This window comes from Ursus americanus, chromosome 17 (genome assembly GCF_024610735.1).
Source record: "Ursus americanus isolate L20-20 chromosome 17, mUrsAme1.1.p, whole genome shotgun sequence".
Classification (NCBI taxonomy): Eukaryota; Metazoa; Chordata; class Mammalia; order Carnivora; family Ursidae; genus Ursus; species Ursus americanus.
The window spans coordinates 39,747,380-39,768,145 of record NC_142143.1 but is presented as its reverse complement, the minus strand read 5'-3'; the positions used below and the strand labels follow the sequence as shown (position 1 = coordinate 39,768,145).

Genomic DNA, 20,766 nt, shown 5'->3' with positions numbered 1-20,766 from the left:
AGTGGGCTAAGTCGTTTTATCTCCCTATATATGGGAGGCACAGGTCATAATTTTGGGTGAATGGAACAGCCGCTAGGAGCTGGGTCACTGGGGTACGAAGAACATTTCATGGCACTTTAATAATCCAGCATTTACAGTATAAGGTCTATTTTCTTGGGAATTGAGGCTTAACATTCCTGTGCAGCATTAGCTAATTCCACTCTTGACAACTGTAAGTATTATAAACTTTTGATTGCAGTGTCCAGCACATCTTCGATTCATATAAATTGGTTCCAACATTACATCTAACTTAGCCTCTTTCCACTGCACAATGAGTGAGAAACTCAACAATAATGGTTTGGGTGTCTCCATTGTTAAAAAAGTATATTTCTATAATCATCAAAATTAATTATTATGTTTATAAGACAAGTACAAGTGGCATGTTGGTACACTTCCTTGAATTAGACATCATCCTAAATATGTTACAGCTTTAAGGTATTTAAGTGCACTTACCTTTTGTGCATTTTCCCCATCTTCAATTGCAAAATCTAGTCTGGACTGCCTGGGGTTGATCAGGTCTTTTAGTGTTAAACAATTTACCTCCATCTGTAATGCACAAACACATTAGAAAGTGATTTTATAATTGGATATTTTCTCCTCCAACAAAATTATCTATTTATTACTTGCTCGTGAACATGAACTTCCCTCCCTAAACTCATCCTGGGAATTTCCAGGAGTGTAGCCACCCCCCAACTCTAAAATGCACATGATTGAACACGAACACTTAAAGTGTGCTTGGAAATTACTAAAAACCTGGGAAGAAAACAAAAATCGACCAAAATGGTAATTTTTTATGAAAAGCAACAGCACAAAACAAAGTTACCAAGTCAGGAGAGTGTAGGGCAAATCTGTCAGAAAGTACAGGGTCTCCTGGGTCAGTTAATTTTGGCGCAAAGAACTGGGAGGAATTCGGCTTTGAGGGGGTTTTGAATCAGGGGGGAAGGAAACCTGATCGCCAGACCAAACCCACTCAGCTTTTAGCGCAGCCCCTTCACAGGCCTCCAAGCGGACCCCAAGGATAAAATTCCAATGAACCCCCCAGATCGCGAGGAAAGACAAGTCCCTTCTACTGTTCCGCGGGAAGAAGAGCTGGAACCAGGACACCCCGTGCACGCCTGGTCCGGCGGCAGAAATTCCTCGATCCCCGCCAGCAGGGGAGAGGGGTGGCAGGCTGGTAGCCTGGGCTGGGGGCAAGGGTGTCCCCTTTCCCCCCAATTCCCGCCTCCTCGCAGCACTTAGGGCCGCACGCTACTTACTCCCACTTTGAGAAGGAGGCTTCCTGCCTCTGGGGTCCTCTACGACCCCACACCGGCGCGGGACCAGCGGGACGAGGCGATCAGCAGGCGGGCGGTGACATCGGGCGGGGAAAGTGAGGCGCGTAGATCCCCGCTCCGAGTGCCCTGAGCTGGCTGGGACCCCGAGGCGTCCGGGCAGCGCCAGCTCTCCAGCCCTGGATCGCAGTCCCCGCTAAAACACCTCCTCTGGCGCCTTGAGACCGAATTTGAGAATCCACCAATCAGCGGCGCCCGACGGGGCGGTCCCGGCCAATCACGTGGCGGCACGGCCCGGGCTCACCGCCCCTCGGAGTCTTGGCGCTCCGAGCCGCGCGTTTGGCCCTCACCCGCCCAATTGTTGCCGCCTCAGCCCCCTCCCCCTTCCGGGTACCTGGAAACCTCGGGCCGGGGAGCCAATTCCTGCCGGAGACGCGGGCCAGGGCGGCCGCGGGAAGCCAAGGTGGGGGCGGCGCGGGGCAGCGGGAGAAGGAGGAGGAGGGCTCTTTTGTTATGCATAAAAGGCCCGCTCCGGTCCCCTCGGCTTGCCGCGCTGGGAGACCGCGGGCACAGCCAGGGGAGGGGAAACCAGATGGAGTTTGGAAAAAACGATACGCACACTCTGGACGCCGCTGCCGCTACCCCCTCCCCCCTGCAACCTGCGCGGAAGCTAAGTTGTCCAGGCTTGTTGGGGCAAACTTACTAACACCGCACGCTGGTGTGACACGTGAACCATGGTTACCGCTCTATGCTGCGAGCAGATGGCACGCCAGTTAGTCCTGGAAACTAGACTGCATGCAGAACCAGCTGTTTTTTTCTTTTTCTTTCTTTCTCCTTCTCCTCCTTCTCCTTCTTCTAGTTCCGGAAAAGTTTTTTGATGGTGTTCCTTTTTAAGAACATCACCAATAATTAAGGGCAAAAAGCCTTATTAAATAATTCTTTGCAACGTGCACCAGCATTCTGGGAAGTAGTCGAGAAAATTTCCTCAACATTACTGATTTGTATTAAATGTTTCACTTCCTTCAACTTTAGTTTCTTATTTGAAATATGAATATTGATAGGGACAGCTGTGTGTGTGTGTGCGCGCGCGAGCGTGTGTGCACGCCGATGCGCACGCGCGTGCGGTGTGTATTTTAGTAGACGATTTTACATTTTACATTAGAACAATTTTACATTTACAGGAAAATTGAGAAGATAGAAAGAGTGCACCTATATCCGGCGCTCAGTTTTACCTGTTTATTAACCCCTTATGTTTGTATGGTACTTCGTTGGAGTTGATGAACCAATAATGACATGTTATTCTTTAACTGAAGTCATTATTCAGGTTTACTTAAATTTTTCCTAATGTTTTTCTGTTCCAGGATACCACATTACATGTAGTGTTCATGTCTCCCTAGGCTCCTCTTGGCTGTGACAGTTTCTTATACTTCCATCGTTTTTGCTGGCCTCCATGGTTTTGAGGAATACTGGTAAGTCATTTTGTAGGATGTCCCGCTAATGGGATTTGGGACAGCCTTTTTAAAGCATATCTACACACATTGCCCTGCAAGTCATATACTTTACAGAACCGATATCATTCTTCTTATTCTTTCTGTAACTAGTGCTCTGCTCTCCACTCCTCACCCCCCAGAATTTAAGTGCACCCTCTGCAGAAATTAGGGTGCTCAATCAAGTCCTTCACTTTGTACTCTATTTAGGTTGCTGATAAATACTGCCTAAAAAATCACTGTTAGATCGTATTTAAAAGACGAGCTTGGAAATATTAAGCATATAGAAAAATAATAATAGTAATTTGGCAGTTTTATATTAGAAATGATATTTTGAACTGAAATCTGTCTTATAGGTAGAAGCATGAGGAGACAAGTATAAAGAATAAAACTGCAATTTATTAAGTTTTTTACTTCTATAGAAGCAGAACATTTTGATTAGGAAATGTTTTTTCCCAACTGTATTAGTTTCCTTTGGCTGCTGTGAAAAATCACCACAAACTTTGATTTAGAATAATAGAGATTTATTCTCTCACAGTTCTGGAGGTCAGAAGTTGAAATCAAGGTGTTGGCTGGGCCACATTCCCCCTGGGGCTCTAGAGGAGAATCTGTTCTTGGCCTCTTCCGGCTTTGGGTGGCTGTAAACAATCCTTGACGTATGGCTGCCTCACTCAGTTCTCTGCCTCAGTGATCAGATTTGCCTGGTCCCCTTCTGTCTGTTAACTCTCTTGTGTACCTCTTACAAGGACACTTGTTACTGAGTATAGGTCCCACTTGTATAATTCTGGATGGTTTCATCTTAAGATCCTTAACTTAATTACATCTGCAAAAAACTTTTTTCCAAATAAGGTGACATCCATGGGTTCCAGGGACTAGGAGATGGATATCCCTTTTTTGGGACCACCATTCGGCTTTTTAGACCCACACTTAAATCATTAAAGTCCGTTCATTTCTCTGATATTTCAAAATGATAGTGGTTGTTTCTTTGAGGTTAGGCAGTTTGTTACAGACCTTTTCCTCGCATTTCCAGAGTATTTTTTCTATCTATTTTATTTCAAATGTAGCCACTATTCAGAACAAGAAAAACTTGTTATGTAGTTTCAGACTCTTGTAATTTCATCAATTGCTTAAAGTAAGAGTGATCTTAAATTTGGAAGAAAACTGGAAAATAAGTGTTTGGTGGGCAAATTCAGAGACATTACTCCAATACACTTACTTTGATGCTTTGAGTCCCAGATTTTGTAGATAACCTGTTAATCTCTCAGTTGTTCAGTTGACACTGATGGTGGCTGGGAACTTGGGCGGAGCACCAAGAAGAGTCCCTGCATGTGGCTTCTTGGTGTAGCCCGATCTTCCTTATGACATGGTGGCTGAGGCAGTTGGACTTCTTTGGGGACTCAGGGCTCCAAAATGAGTACCCAAGCCCACAAAGTGGAAAATGTATTGCCTTTTATAATGTTCCCTTAGAAAGAAGATAGCATCAATTCTGCTATATTTCTTGGGTGAAACAGTCAAAGATCTACCCATATTCGAGAGGAAAGGACACACACTCTACCTTTTTTTTTTTTTTTTTGGTTTTAAGTTTTTATTTAAGTTCTAGTTAGTTAACATATATGATAATATTGGTTTCAAGGGCAGAATTTGGTGATTCATCACTTACATATAACCCTAGTGCTCATCACAAGTGCCTTCCTTAATCCCCATCACTCATTGAGCCATCACCTGCCCATCTCCCCTCCAGCACCCCTCAGTTTGTTCTCTATAGTTAATGGTCTCTTATGATGTCCTCCCTTTCTTTTTTTTTTCTTCGCTCCCTTGTGTTCATCTGTTTTGTATCTTAAATTCCAGATGAGTGAAATCATATGGAATTGTCTCTTTGTGTCTTATTTTGCTTAGTGTAATACACTCTAGCTTCTTCCACATTGTTGTAAATGGAGAGATACCATTTTTGATGGCTGAGTAATATTCCTCTGTGTGTGTGTGTGTGTGTGTGTGTGTGTGTGTGTGTATACACACACCACATCTTTATCCATTCGTCAGCAGATGCACATTTAGGCTCTTGCCATAGTTTGGCTATTGTTGATAAAGCTGCTATAAACATTGGGATACATGTACCCCTTCGAATCACTATGTTTGTATCCTTTGGGTAAATACCAAGTAGTGCTGGGTCATAGGGTAGCTCTATTTTTAACTTTTTGAGGAACCTCCATTCTGTCCTCCAGAGTGTCTGCATCAGTTTTCATTCCCACCAACAGTGTAGGAGTGTTCTCCTTTCTCTGCATCCTTGCCAACATCTGTTGTTTCCTGTGTTGTTAATTTTAGCCATTCTGACAGGTGCGAGGTGGTATCTTATTGTGGTTTTGATTCAGATTTCCCTGTGATGTTGAGTGATGTTGAGCATCTTTTTATGTGTCTGTTGCCATCTGGGTATCTTCTTTAGAAAAATATCTATTCATGTCTTCTGCCCGTTTCTTTACTGGATTATCTATTTTTGGGTGTTGAGTGTGATAAGTTCTTAATAGATTTTGGATATTAACCCTTTATCAGATATAGTCATTTGCAAATATCTTTTCCCATTCCGTAGGCTGCCTTTAGTTTTGTTGATTGTTTCCTTTGCTGTGCAGAAGGTCTTTATCTTGATGAAGTCCCAGTAGTTTATTTTTGCTTTTGTTTCCCTTGCCTCCGGTGAGGTGTGTCTGGTAAGAAGTTGCTATGGTGAGATCAAAGAGGTTGCTGCCTGTGTTCTCCTTTAGGATGTTGATGGTGTCCTGTCTCGCATGTAGGTCTTTCATCCGTTTTGAATTTATTTGTGATGCACTCTACCTTTTGATGGAAGAAATGTTGAACGCTTTGGGACCATATTTTAAAACTGTGACACCAGGTTTCATGCTGATTTTGTGTTTCTACCTCTATAAGCTCTGCCTGGAAGGTCATCGACTTTGAAACAGTGTTGTACTGCCCACGTGGCCATGGTCCTCAGGGCTCCATATTGCACTAGGCCTGTGGTTCTCAACCCTGTCTGTGCTTTAGAATCCCTTGGGGAGATTGTTAAGAATACCAGTACCTGAATCCCACACCCAGAGACTTCTAGTTTACCTGCTCTGGAGTTGGGCTTGGGTACTTTTCCCCCAAAGCCCAGCATCTTGTTCCTCACCATCACGCTGCTTGTATGCTTATTCATCAATATTTTTGAATGCTCTGAATCCATGGTTTCAGAAATAGAACCCTCCTGTGCCATCAGTGAAGAGAGGAAGATTTGGGCAGGTGCATCACCCTGTGGAGTAGGTGCAGAGTGGCAGAGAGCTGGCTCTTGCTGGTTGGCGGCTATGTCGCTGGTGTTTGGAAGGTGTTGAGGTGGTCAGTGAGAACTCTCGGGTGGGATAGAGCTTTAACAGAAGAATGAGCAGCAAGGGCTGTGATCTAGAGAATATACACAGGTGACAGGTGACATTCCTCTGTGCGGAAGGCTTATTTCATAGCGTCTCAAACTTGCAAATAGTCTTTTACCCTTTTGGGGTCCCAGATCCCAAGATTTATTAGAGTTCATTCACGTCGTCGGGCAGTCTGAGCCATCCAGTTACTATTTTAGCTTCCTTGGATGTTGTCCCTTTCTTCCACTCCTGCGAGCACCGTCATCCAGGTAGAGCATCTGTTCTCAAAAGTGCAGTCACAGAGGGAATTAGAACCTGACTTGTCTTCGCACGGGCAACAGAAGGACCTTGGCTTCACATCCTGGCAATTCTCAGGTCTCTTTGAGTGGATCCGCTTAACAGTTCTTAAACTGAGGGTTCTCATTTAAAATGGCCTTTGTCTTCAGCCATTCAGGGGCCTGGGAATGTGATACATTTGTTTCTCTAACTGCTAGCAAGTTCAGAGATGGCAGAAGATTTATTGTTGGCTGACTATAAGCAATGTCAGGAGAATAAGTCCATGATTGGTTCCTGCTCATAGCTTTAGCAACAATAAAAAAAAAGAAAGATCATATTAATACCAAAGGACAGTTATGGCTCCCATCTCAAATTGCATCCAGATGTCCAGCTGTTCTAAGAGAGGTGCCTAAGCTGTGATTACATGTCCCATAGGGAACAGAGGAATTCATTCTTTATCTTTACAGATTCCTTGTCATCTTTAGCACTGTGGAGCAAGGTCATTTTCCTTAGTGATCATGCAATTTGTGTTCTCACTAAATGGAAAGCTAGCATACTTGGTGTGCATGTGTGTGTATGATTGTCATTGTGTGTGAATGTTGAAGGCCAGGATGTGGAGAGGGGGTTGTGCTGTAACAAACATTCCAGACCACAACAGATAGGATGACTTTTGAGCTGGGTAAGGTGTTTCTGGGAAGGTGATAGTGGAGAGTATGTAATGGGGCACCCCTTTATGTGGAACTACATTTATGCTGCAGGTTTGGAAGTTGGGGTTGGGAGGGATCGCAGCAGGTGGGACAGTAAAAATTGGAATTGACCATTGCCCTGGGATTGAGATTCTGGAGAAAATGAGGGACAAGCTTCACCTTAATTTCCAGAGCCTTACAGAAGGGAAGGACTTCACTTTGAGGAGTAGAGAGACAGGTTCTAGACCAAGGTGGACCAGCACTTGTTGGGTAAGCTGGAACAAAAGTTTTGCCTACCTAGGCCCCAGCTTTCTCTTTATGAAGTGGTAGGGCTGGGGGTGCCTGGGTGGCTCAGTCAGTTAAGTGTCTGACTCTTGATTTCAGCCCAGAGCATGATCTCAGGGTCCTGGGATCGAGCTCCGTGTCAGGCTCCGTGGTCAGTGGGGAGTCTGCTTGAGGATTCTCTCTCCCTCTGCCCCTCCCTCTGCTCATGCACACTCTCCCTCTCTCTCTTAAATAAACAAATCTTAAAAAAAAAAAAAATAAAGTGGTAGGGCTGATTTGGAAGTCCTCTGAACCTGCCAATTCATTCTAAATACTTATTTGATACTTAGGTTATCACCTTAGAACCATTTGGTAATAAGTCCTTATCACTTAGTATGGATTTTTAAGGATATTGCTGAAATCATTTTTTATTTCCATATTTGGTGAAATTGAACACATCTCTACTTATTACATTACGTGATGTACATACATTAATAAGGAGAATGTTAAAAAATATCAGGCCAAAGACTGACCTTTGTGACCTTCATTCTTCTAAGCTTAGTATTGAATGGCTGGGTGTAGTTTTTATACCTACCTAATAACATTATATTCATAGCATTTATTCATTGTAATCCTTTGTAGGACTACATGAAGATGTTTCCATTGTGCACTAGAAAGAGGAGGTTGGGGTAGGAAGTGGTGGGAAGAAGATTCTGGGGTTAGCAGCTCAGGACTTGAAACTTATGTTTAAATACTACAGATATTACCTTTCCTAACCCAGAGCCACCAAACTGCATGCAGGGCCTTCCACCTTGGAAAAACTAGAGAAGTAGAGCCCAGTGGAGCCCAAATGGAGGTGTATTAGCCCAGACCTTCTCTAAACAACCAGGGGGAAATGTTCATGTACAGAGGTTAATGTATTGTCTACAGGAAGTCTCCGTTAAAATGTAAACTGTTCTGGAAAGAGTAATCATTTAACCAACATTGCCCAAGTAGCACATTAAGACATCAGCCCACCCCTGTGGATAAAAATGGGGGTAATTTTGCTGTAATACTTCATATAATACACTGGACTTTCTAGACTTGTTCAGAGCCTCACCCCTGCCTCCCCAGTAAATTCTGGGAGTCCCTGGTCCTACATACCCTCAAACAGATCTTTCCAGTCTCACCTGATACGTGAGGCCTCTAGGGCCATATGTTGGTTTCTTTCTGCTCCTACAAGTGGTGCATGACAGCGGGTGTCCCCAGGGAGCGTGGCCACCTCCGGCCAGCAAAACTGTCTGCGCTCAGGTCAGGGAGACTCTGTGATGCCATTGTGCCCCCATTAAGGGTGCCAGCTGCCACTGCTGTCATCACAGGAAACCAGCACTGGATCTTCACTGTTGTAGGACCGGCCTTGCCGCTGCTACTGCTTCTGTGAGGCGCTACTGCCGTGGAGTATGGGAGATGGCCTTGGGGTCCTCTCGCACCCTTCTCCCCGCCTCCCCCCCCCCCCCCCCCCGAAGTCCTATCAGGCCAGTGCCTCTCTGTGCCACAATAGGGAGTCTGAGAACAATCTCTGTTGGTAGTCTTTTGGTTTTTTTTTTTTTTTTTTTTTTGCCTTCTTAATCGTTTTCTAAGCATGGGGCCTGGGCAGGTGGCCAAATCTGGATTTTAGACACTATGTTATTAATTCCTTCCCTCCCACAGTAGCAGAGACATGAATATTCTTTCCATGAATATTTCCCAAGATGCTGCTCTCTACTCCTTTGGTCACAAACTAACATGGCCACTTCTTGGGCATATTCACTAATGGCCTCAGAGCTCTCAGATAAGTATATCCGTGTGGTTGTTAGAGAATAGGACCCTGAAGGCATTGGCCCCAAGAAGAAAGAGCTCAGGGTTGCCATAGTTGAGTGGTGCAGATGTGAGCGGAAGCAGGTAAGACTGGGGCAGGAGTTGGTCCTTCTTCCTGGAGGACGGCTTGAATGGAAGGTGACCCTGCATTCCTTTTTTTTTTTTTTTTTTTTTAAAGATTTTACCCATTTATTTGACAGCGATAGAGACAGCCAGCAAGAGAGGGAACACAAGCAGGGGGAGTGGGAGAGGAAGAAGCAGGCTCATAGCAGAGGAGCCTGATGTGGAGCTCGATCCCATAACGCCGGGATCACGCCCTGAGCTGAAGGCAGACGCTTAATGACTGAGCCACCTAGATGCCCCGACCCTGCATTCCTAACAAGATAGGAGGAGAGAGTCTCCTCATAAAAGGAGAAGGATTCAGAAGATAGTGTGGAAAACAGAAGCTTGCCTGACCAACTTAATAAAATTGCTTGCGATCCCTAGATTATTATTCTTGTCAAAGATTTAAAAGATATGAATAAAAGCTTCACTGGTTATCTAGAGCCTGCCTAGCAGATAAATTGTTGCTTCTGAGACGGCAGAACAGAGACTTTTGTCCGTGCTTCTGTTCAGCTGCACACACGTATGAAGAATGATACCATATCGCACAGGAACCTACAAGGCCCTACGAATTAGGACATACTCTTTTGGTCTACATTTTAAAGTCATACTTTAAGTTTTCTTTCTCTTTTCTCGAGATGTTGTCTGTTATAAAAGTCCCATCAAAAGTGATTGTGTTTCGATCAAAAGAATGCCGAAAGAATTATGTTTCTTTTCTTTAAGGTTATTTTTAAAAGTTGTAGGTCCTTATCCACGAGAGAGCATAATTTCCTTTATTTTATCTTATACTTTACATAGTTTAAGCAAAGTAACAATATTTTCCTATCCTTATGTGTTTTGTTTTTTTACAAATAATATCTAATATTTTATTGCATTTATTTTCCCCCTTAGGCCTACACCAGCATAGTAAAATGGTCTAATATCCTGTGTGTGCATGTGTGCATGTGTGTGTATGTGTGTGTGTGTTCGTGTGTGTGTGTGTCTGTCTTTCCTCTTTATTTCAGTTATTCAACATTTTTTTGGCTGATGAAATTAAATTTTGTCTATCCTTTTGACTCAAGGAGGATTTCTTCCTATTTTCACACCCAGTTTTACTGGGATTCTTGTTGTTTAATTATGTTCCCATGTGGCCACTTCTGTTTTCTTAAGCTTGCTGAAATTTACTCTGGAAATGTGTTTTTCCATTTTAATGATTTCTTTACTTGTCTCATGGTTGTTAAATATTTTATTGATATTTGCAATTACAGGGACATGATCCTGGAGTAACCACTTAGGGTAATTGGTGTTTGCTCTTTTCCTCAACTTTTTGTAATCTTGTGATTTTCTTTTTTAATAATGAAAAATTTCAAAAAGATTTCACCTTAGTCAGTGTCAACATAAACCAGGCAAAGTTGCTAGTTGTAGAAAAATACAGTTATAGAAATGATTTACCTTTTTTTTTTCCCCCAGTGACTCCTCTAAAGGAGGAAAACAATTACAAGGTCAGCTGAAGCCTAATGGGGACATGGGAAGAGAGGCAAAGCAGACGATCTTGCTGGTGGGGGCTACCACATGTTGCAACTATAGGCCTGAAATTCAACATGTATAAGCAAGAGATGATGAATTAAAATTTGCACACTAGTAAGAATAATCTTGCTTTCACTATTCTCTAATGATTCTCTTGTTAAACATGCAATGAGAAAGTAAGAGAAAGAAACCCCCATACAGCCTGCGAGGAAGCCTCACTGACTTTCAGAGCTGTAAAACTGACATCTTTGTAGTTTTCCTATTTAAAGAGGCAGGTGATTTTTGTTTGCTTGTTTTAAAACAATCCCAGTTGGCTGTTAAGATAAGAAGCCAAAGCAACCTTGTCTCTGAGGCCAATGACAATCTCATGGTTAGTATAAAAGGTGGCACTGAAGATGCGTAGACTTTAATAGCATTAAATCTCAGTGAGGAGTTCTTTATGGGCTGGGGACTCAGAAAGCATTCATAAGACCTTCAGTTAGTTTCATTTACGTTTTACACATTAGTTATTAATACCTGTGCCAAGACAATAGAACTATTCCCTTTTCACCCCAAAGGACACCAAGCACTTTCTGAGCTGCTGGGAACCAATTTCTGCTCTTGATGCACATGTAGTTCTTTGATCTAAGCCCCCTGGAAGCATAAATGTCATTTATGCCTGAATTTCTGACGTACACCCTAAAGATATATCCAGAATCTAAACGCCGATTACCACCACCACCACCACTACAACCTCCCAATCCCAAACCACCTCTGGCTCTCCCCTGGATTGTTTTCAGAGTATCAAAGCTGATTTCTCTGTTGTTCCTCTGATTTGTTCCTGAGCACCAGCTACAGTGATCCAAACCATAATGTCAGATCATGTCCTCCTTCCTCTCCCAATACTTACAATGGCTTTCCAACCCGTTCAGAGTAAAAGCTAAAGTCCTTACAATGGCCTGCAAGGTTTTAAGGATCTGGCCTCTTTTTACAACTCTGATCTTATCACCTTCAATTTTCCCCTTGTTTGCTTTGCTTCAGCCACTCTCAGCTCCTTGCTAATTCTTGGCCACATTTGGTATTCTCCTGCCCACGGGCCATGCATTTACTGACCTGTTTCCTTCTGCCTGGAATGCTTTTCATCTAGAGATGTATCGCTCTCTCCTTCACCTCTTTTAGGGGCACATTAATTAAGTTAATGTGAGCTTCTATAGCAGAGAAACTTCACAATTTCAGTGATGTATTAAACCCGAAGTCAATGTCTCACTCATGGAACTGTCTGATAATGGTGTTCCTGGACGCCAGGTACGTTTCCTGTCTGTGGCGACTCTGGGACCCAGGCTCCTCCATCTGCGTGCGCTGTCTTCAGACACTCCCCTGAGACCTCTGTTTCTAGCTGTTGGAAGGAGAAACAGACAGTAGACAAAGCATATAGCAGCTCTACTCACACTCTGTTAAGAGCAGCTAGTTACACGGATATACTGGATTTAAGGGAAGCTGTGATCGTCATCACTGGTTCTCCAGCACATCCCAGTAAGAATCGAACACTATGGAAGGGAGTACAAACTCATGAGGCAGCTAGCTATTTCTGCCACAGACTGCCCCCAGGCCACCAAGTATCTGTGTGGCCTCCTTCCGAAAGGAGACAACCCAAAGTTCCCCCAGGTGCCGCCTCCAGGACTAAGTCTAGGCACTCTGATTCCTGTGTTCCTTTGGCTCAGAGACCTATGAATTCAAAGGCAAATTGTCTGCCCACCTCCCCTGCAACAAACCTCATGTAAAAAATATGAGTCAAGACCAGGATAACAATAGAGACTCATATTTGGAAAAGGGCAGACTGGGAGATCCATAACAGTGACTGGCCCACAGCAATGGGGAATCTGATTGGGCAGGCGTTATGAAGGCTCCCTGCCCGGAAGATGGAGGAGGTTCCGTCATTAGACTGTGGTTCTGCTTCATGGGAGGAACTTGCTTGTTCACTGTTTGCTGTGGTCCTTGGCTCTGCCCCCGGGGCTATTCCTTCTTGTCCGTTATCCTTGCTGGCGCTGTCTGAGATCAGCAGTAAGGAATCTGACTTCCTTGGAGCGCGCACAGCTTTCACAGCCTGCATCCCGCTGTTGGATATTTGAGGTCCCTAGGAGGATGTTTTAGTCACAGGCTTTTTAAGGCTCAGATCACTGTGCTTTGGAAACATTATTCCCTTGATTTCTTTGGAAACGTTATTCCCATGATTTCTAGTCAGTTCCATGTGCCAGTAACCACATCCAAAGTTCTTTCTTAAAAATGATTCTTAAGCCTGCTCTGTTTCTTTCCCTCTTTGCCTCTATACTTATTTCTCTCTTAATGGGGCTAACTTGAGGCCCCTTGAAGCAAGAGTCTTGGTGGGAAGAAAATACGTTACCACGATTTGTGTTTTAGCCTTGCAAACCTCTGCTTAACCAAAACAACTTAACAGGCACTTGTGCTCATTTCAGGTGTTATCTCCTACTGGTTGGTATCTAGAAGCAGTCTGCTGTCCAGATCACACGGCTCCAAACTCACCTTGATTACTCGATTCTCTTCATTCTCTTTCATTTCTGCTTGCAAACCAGCCGATTCTTTCCTGAACACATTTCTTTCTTGCACTCTGTTCGGTGCAGAGAGGAGCATGGGGCCTCTTTTATGAACTGAATTCTGTCCCCCCAGATTCACATGTGGAAGCCCTAACCCTCCATGTGACTGTATTTGGAGATAGGGACTGTAAGGAGGTAATTTAGGTAAAATGAGATGATAATGGTGGGAACCCAATCCAATAGGACTAGGGTCCTTATGAGAAGAGGAAGGGACACCAGGAGTGCACACGGGCAGAGAGACCTCGTGAGGACACAAAGAAGGCAGCTCTCAGAAAGCCAAGGAGCAGGTTCTTACCAGAAACCAGCCCTGCTGGGGTTGATCTTGGACTTTCAGCCTCCAGCACTGTGAGAAAATCAGTTTCCGTTGGGTAAGCCATATTTTGTTACGGCAGCTAGAGCAGACTACTACAGCGTCTGTTGGCATTCTTGTTCTTAAAATTACTGTAATGCTACCGGGTCACTCCGTACCTGGTCTGTCTTACAAGCATGCGCAGTTCACAGTTTTACAAGCATATGACACGAGCCTCTGATTTCCAGCTTCTAACGTCTCTTTCGTGCTCTTACTTGATTGCTAAGCCAATGCCCTATATTTTAGTTTTTTATTTTCTACACCACCTCAAGCAATCAGTTTCTGTAACAAATGAGTCTCAGACCTTTGGAAGGTGAACATAAAGGAAGTTTATTTTTCTCTCATGTAACGATACAATGTGGGTGTGCCTGGTTGATGGGTGGCTGTCCCCCATACGGAGATTCAGGGACCCACCTCCTCTCACCTTATGGCTCCACCATATCCCAGACTTCTGCTGTCCAGTGTGCAGCCACATGTGGCTACTGAGGACTTGAAAAGTGGTTCATAGTGTTCTAAGTGTAAAACACATACTGGATTTTGGAAAAAAAAAAGATATCTCATTATTTTTTGTCTTGGATATATGTCAAAATAATTTTTGGACATATTGGGTTCAAAAATGCATCATTATGTATGGTGACTAACATAATATAATAAAAAATCATTATTAAAAAAAACAAAAAAACAAAAATGCATCATTAAAATGAATTCATCCATTTTTAAAATATGTGTTATCATGGCTATTGGAAAATTAAAAATAACATGTATAGTTCACATTATATTTCTCTTGGGCAGCACTGTTTGAAGCCTCAGAGTCTTCTGCTTCTGTTGGCAGAAAAGGGTCTTCCCTTTCCCAGTGGAGGAGCCATATCAGATTCATAAAACCCTGGCCTAGAGGTAAGAGAAAGCATGTCTACTCAAATTACGCTGATGAGAATCACTTATGCGGCTATGTCAAGATGCTGGAGAGCTGGGAAATGTAGTCTTGCCTCAGAAGCCCCCTCTTCGCAGCAATTCTCCTCTAAGAAGGGAGTGCAGAGCTAGCCCTCTCTAGCACAGGGTCTTTGCTCAACCATCACCTCCTTGGTAAAATCTTCCTTGACCTCTGCAACTACCCCCAGCCCCTTTTCCTAGCATTCCCTGTCTTCTTCCCCTGTTTTGCTTTTCTCTAGAACACTTTCACCATTTGGCCTATGGCATGTTTTATTCGTTCATTTCCTTCTTCCTGACTGTGTGTAAACTCCTTCAAGGAATTATTTTTTTTTCAATTTTTTTTATTGTGGTAAAAAATACACATAAAATGTATTATCTTAACCATCCTTTTTTCTTAACCATTTTTAAATGTCCTGTTCAGTGGTATTAAGAACATTCATATTGCTGTGCAACCATCACCACCATCCATCTCCAGAATTCTTCATCCTGTAAAATTGAAACTCTATGCCCCTTAAACACTAACTCCCCATTCTGCCCCTTCTCCCAGTCCCTGGCAACCACCAGATTTTCTGTCTCTGTGATTTTGACCACTTTAAGGACCTCATATGAGGAGAGTCATATAGAATTTGTTTCTTTTTGTGACTGGCTTATTTCACTTAGCATAATGTCCTTAAGTTGTAGAATGTGTCAGAATTTCATTTTTGAAGGCTGAATAATATTCCAATGCATGTATATTATCACATTTTGCTTATACACTCATCTATCTATGGACACTTGTGTTGCTTTCACAGCTTAGCTAATTTAAATAATGCTGCTATAAACATGGGTGCACAAATATCTCTTCAAGACTCTGATTTCAGGGCACCTGGGTGGCTCAATTGGTTAAACGTCGGCCTTCTGCTCAGGTCATGATCCCAGAGTCCTGGGATCAAGCCCCGCATTGGGCTCCCTGCTCAGCAGGGGAGTCTGCTTCTCCCTCTGCCCCTCCCCCTACTCATGCTCTCTCTCTCTCTCTCTCTCTCTCAAACGAAATCTTTTAAAAAAAAGACTCTGATTTCATTTCCCTTAAGGATATACCCAAAAGTGGAATTGGTGGATCATATGGTAGTTGTATTTTTTTAATGATAGTTCTATTTTTAATTTTTGAGGAACCACCATACTATATTCCACAGTGGCTGCACAATTTTACGTTCCTGCCTGCAGTGCACAAGGGTTCCCATTTCTCTACATCCTTATCAACACTTGTTATTTTCTGTTGTTGTTTTTTGGAAATTATAGCCATCCTGATGAGTGTGAGGTGGTATCTTATGGTTTTGATTTGCATTTCCCTAATGATTAGTGATATTGAGCATTTTTTCATGTGCTTATTGGCCATTTGTATGTCTTCTTTGGAGATGTCTGTTCAAATATGATGGCATTCATTTTTGTCTGTATATTCAAGGCTGTGTCCCCAGTGACTGGAACTGGGCTGCCATGTGTTAGGCACTTGAGGACGGTAGGCTGACCAGTGAAGCAATTGAACCATATTGGTCTGCTGAGGCACAAGTAAAGCATCGAGGAAAGAATTTAGGGTAGTTAAGATGGCATAGTTCAGAAACTGATTAGTATAGTCAAGATAAATGATATATCATTTTTTATCAGTACACAGGTATGAACGAACCAGAGTTAGACATCATGGCAATGTCACATCATAGATTTTAAACTGGAGCTGAAATTTGTCACTCTGCTATTTGCTCTGCACAGTATTGAAGGTTTGTGTGGGTTTTTTTGAGAATTTAAAAATTTTATTTCTTTAATTTTATATAGTGACTAACTTAAAAAAATCAGAATATTTTTACATTGAAAGATTTACATCAAGATTTCACTTTTCTCATCTCCTGTTTTTCAAGTTATATGCTCTATTTGTACTCTTTTAGTGATTGTTATTTAACTTGTATCATATCAGCATATCAGTAATAATAATAATAAGAAGAAGAAGTACTTTGTGAGGTTAAAAAGAACACAGAACCTAATTCTGGACAACAGATCTATGTAAGTCAGGAAGGAGGCTATCAGAGTTAAGTTCCTGAATTTCTTGTGTTATTTGCAGGGGGTTAAAATACTGTCTGTAGACTTGGTTAGTTATTATGAATACAAAATATTGCTTAAAAGTTAATCAATAAAGAGTAGATATGGAGTCTATAATCTTTAATCAGTAGAAGGAAACAACCAAATAAGAAAGCAAACTGCAATCCCATTCCTAGGTATATAGCCCAAATAATTGAAAGCCGGGAACCAAGCAGTTATGTGTACACCTATGTTCACTGCGGCATTATTCAGAATAGCCAGATGGTGGAAGGAACCCAAATGTTCATAAACCGTTGCATGGATAAATACAATATAGTCTATACACACATTGGAATATTATTAAGGCATGAAAAGGAATGTAGTTCTGCTCATGCTGTAGCATGGATGAAACTGGGAGACTTCTTGCTGAGTGAAATGCATCAGACACAAAAGGACAAAGACGGTATGATTCCACTTACGTGAAATGTCAAGAATAGGAAAATTCATAGACACAGAAAATAGATTGAAGTTACCAGGGGGTAGAGGAAGGGAGGACTTAGGGAGTTATTGCTTAACATTTACAGAGTTTCTGTTCCAAGTGATGAAGAAGTTCTGGAAATAGATGGTGGTGGTGGTTGCACAATGTTGTGAATGTAATTAAAGCCACTGAACTGTACACTTAAAAATGATTTAAAAGGCAAATTTGGGACATCTATTTTTTACCCTAAAATTTTTTTAAAAATGAAAATAAACCAATAGTTTGCCTGAAGAAAGAATAAAGAAACATACAAAAATACAACGAAGTAAAAAGCACAAGCAAGGTGATAGAACCAAGTCCAGGGAACAATATCTATCAATCTGGTGCCGGGTGGCTCAGTCAGTTAAGTGTCTGCCTTCAGCTCTGGTCATGATGGAGTCCCACATCGGGCTCTCTGCTCAGCAGGAAGTCTGCTTCTCCCTCTTCCCCCTGCTCATGTGCTCTTTCTTTCTCTCTCTCTGAAATAAGTAAGTAATAAGTAAAATACTTTAAAAGATGTTAAAGTAGAATATAAGATAAAAAGAGTAACACCATAATGATAAAAGACTTATTTCAATGGGAAATTCTAATTCTAAGTTTACAGAACTCAGTAAAATACATAAAATATAGTATAAAATTTATAAAGTCTCAAAATATAGGGAGCTAAATTGTTTTAATAAGTGGACAAATGCAATATTTGAATTGTAGACCAAAAGTTTAATGAATATATGGAAGGCTTGAATCACACATTTAGCAGCCTTGATTAATAGGTACATAGAGAACTGTTAGTTCGTAGAGCCAATGACTAAAGAATGCATGTTCTTCTTGAGAACATAAGGAACAAACCAACGAACCTGATTATGGGCTAGGCCATAAAGCAAGCCTCAACAATTTGCAAAGGGCAGGTATCATATAGCTCATATTTTCTGTCAACAATGCAATCTAGTGTAATATCAATAACAAATGTAACAATAACAAAACGTGAAAAAAGCAAACATAATGCATTTGAACATTCAAAAATTTGTATTTCTAAGTAACTCTAAGTCAGAAAGAAATAATGATTAAATAGACTTAGAACTCAATAGTAATGAAATAAATGTTTTTTAAAGAGAAAGAAAGGTTGAAAATCAAGAAGGAAAGCACACAGTTAGAAAAAAATGGAATAAAACCAAAGAAACTAAAGAAGATAAAATATAAAAGTACTTGGGGCGCCTGCTTCTTCCTCTCCCGCTCCCCCTGCTTGTGTTCTCTCTCTCACTGACTATTTCTCTCACTGGCTGTCTCTGTGTCAAATAAAAAATAAAATCTTAAAAAAAAAAGTACAATAAAAGCAGAGATTAAAAGAAAATAAAGATATACTAGGATAAACAAAACCTCAAGTTTCATGCGTAAGTATATATCCTACACAAGTTCTTACACAGGTGCACTGGATAAAATAGACTTAAGTGGCAGAAACGCATTGCTAAAATGGAAATAAACAAAAATAGGTGGAAGTGAAAGTCACAAATAATAAAAAAAAAAGGTAAAATCTGAGTAGCATTATATCTTTTAAACAATTTGAATTTATAATTAAAAGCCTTCCCACAAAGAAAACTGTAGTCTCAGATGGACTTCCTAGTGACTTCTACCAAAAATTTAAGAAAGCATAATACATACATAAAAGTCATACATAAAAGCTTCCAGAAAACGGAAGAGAAAGGAATGCTTCCCATGTCATTTCAGGCCAGAATTCCCCTGAAAACAAAGGTATCAAAAGATAATGAAATTAAAGGCCCAAATCCCTCAGGAACACAGACAGAACAATTCTTAACAAAATATTAGCAAATCCAGCAATATATAAATGGGATAACACCTCATGACCAAAGTAGATTTATCCCAGACATGCACAATTGGTTTAGCTTTCAACAATCAATTAATGTAATTCACCATATTAAGAGAATAATAACGGTGGAAAATCAGATTATTATTGCCTTGGGTACAGTAAAATTACTTACAAAATTCAACACTTAATTATTTTAAAAAATCCTGGGGAAACTAGAAATAGGACACTTCTTCATCCTGATAAAGGGAGTCTGAAGACTGCAAATACCGTCATGTTTACTAGTGAAAGACTGGATGCCTTCCCTCTAAGACTGGGAGTAGGCAAGGGTATAGCTTTTACCACCTTTATTCACCATTTTCCTGGAGATCTTAGCTGTTGCAACAGGCAAGAAAAACAAATAACAGGTATATAGATTGGAGAAAAAGAAGCAAAACTTTCTATTTGCAGAAGATATGATAGTATATTTAAAAAATCCTAATGAACCTGCAAAAAAGCTACTAGAGTAAGTGAATTTTGTTATATTAGTTATATTGGTCACCATATAGTACATCCCCAGTTTTTGATGCAATGTTCCATGATTCATTATATGCATATAACACCCAGTGCATCTAATATAACAAAATAAAAATTATTAAAATAAAAAAGAATAAGTGAATTTAGCCAGATGGCATGATACAAATTCAATATAAAAACTATATTGGGTTTTTTAATATGAGCAATGAACAATTGGAAAAAAAATATTATGTACATAGCACAAAAATAAAGTACCTAAAAATAAATTTAAAAAAATATATTTAATATTTGCATGTAGAGCATCACCATTTATTGCTAAGGAAAATTAAAGGAGATCTGAACAAATGGGAATGTATATCAGGTTCATGGGTTGGGGGAATCAGCACTATTAAAATTTCAAAATTTCGCAAATTGTTCTCTTGATTCAACATAATCCCAATAAAAATTACTATAGCCTTTCTTTTGCAGATATTGGCATCTTATTATCAAATTTCTATGGAATGTAGAAAATCTAGCATATTGAATATAATCGTGAAAAATAAGAATCAAGTTAAAAACCTTATACTATCTAATTTCAAGATGCCATAAAGTTACAGAACTTAAGATAGTGAATATTAACATAAGGATAGTCAGTGGAATAGAATAGAGAGTCTGGATAAATGTACACAAATTAATTATAATTATATAGAAATATATAATTATGTAGCAATATGTAATTATACAGACATATATAATTATGTAATTATATAGCTATGTAATTATACACACAAATTGAATATAAATTGATTTTTGATTATGATTTCAAGGTACTTCAGTGGGTCCATTGCTAATATTTTCAACAAGTGGTGTTGGAATAAGAGGATATCCACAGGAATAAAACAGATCTCAGCATGTACTTCACATTATATACAAAGATTATCTTGAAATGGATCACAGCCCTAAATGTAAAAGTCGAAACTATAAAGCTTCTCGAAGAAAGTATAGGAGACAATCTGTATGACCTTGGAGTAGGCAATAGTTTCTTTGATAGTACAAACCATAAATTCTTTTTAAAAAGATAAGTTGGACTTCATCAAAATTAAAACCTTTTATTCTTTGAAAGAAACCACTGAATAAATGAAAGGCATACCACAGACTGGGAGAAATTGTTTTCAATATTT

At 40.8% G+C, this 20,766-nt stretch overlaps 1 protein-coding gene and 1 long non-coding RNA gene across 3 annotated transcripts in view; one reads left to right on the top strand and one right to left on the bottom strand.

The window, feature by feature from the left end:
- The window catches only part of E2F7 (E2F transcription factor 7), a 35,878-nt gene extending 34,379 nt beyond the window's left edge, over positions 1 to 1,499 (bottom strand). The window contains exons 1-2 of the mRNA XM_045779976.2: positions 1,296 to 1,499; positions 493 to 585 (exon numbers count right to left, since the gene is read on the bottom strand). Of these exons, the coding sequence (XP_045635932.2) occupies positions 493 to 585 (93 nt within the window). The 5' untranslated portion in view covers positions 1,296 to 1,499. The remainder of the gene's footprint in view (positions 1 to 492; positions 586 to 1,295) is intronic.
- Positions 1,500 to 1,644: 145 nt separating this feature from the next.
- Positions 1,645 to 20,766, top strand: part of LOC123780819 (uncharacterized) — a 48,954-nt gene continuing 29,832 nt past the window's right edge. For both annotated transcript variants that reach the window (XR_006776522.2, XR_006776521.2), the window contains exons 1-3: positions 1,645 to 1,773; positions 2,672 to 2,779; positions 14,571 to 14,672. This is a non-coding gene — a long non-coding RNA (uncharacterized LOC123780819). The remainder of the gene's footprint in view (positions 1,774 to 2,671; positions 2,780 to 14,570; positions 14,673 to 20,766) is intronic.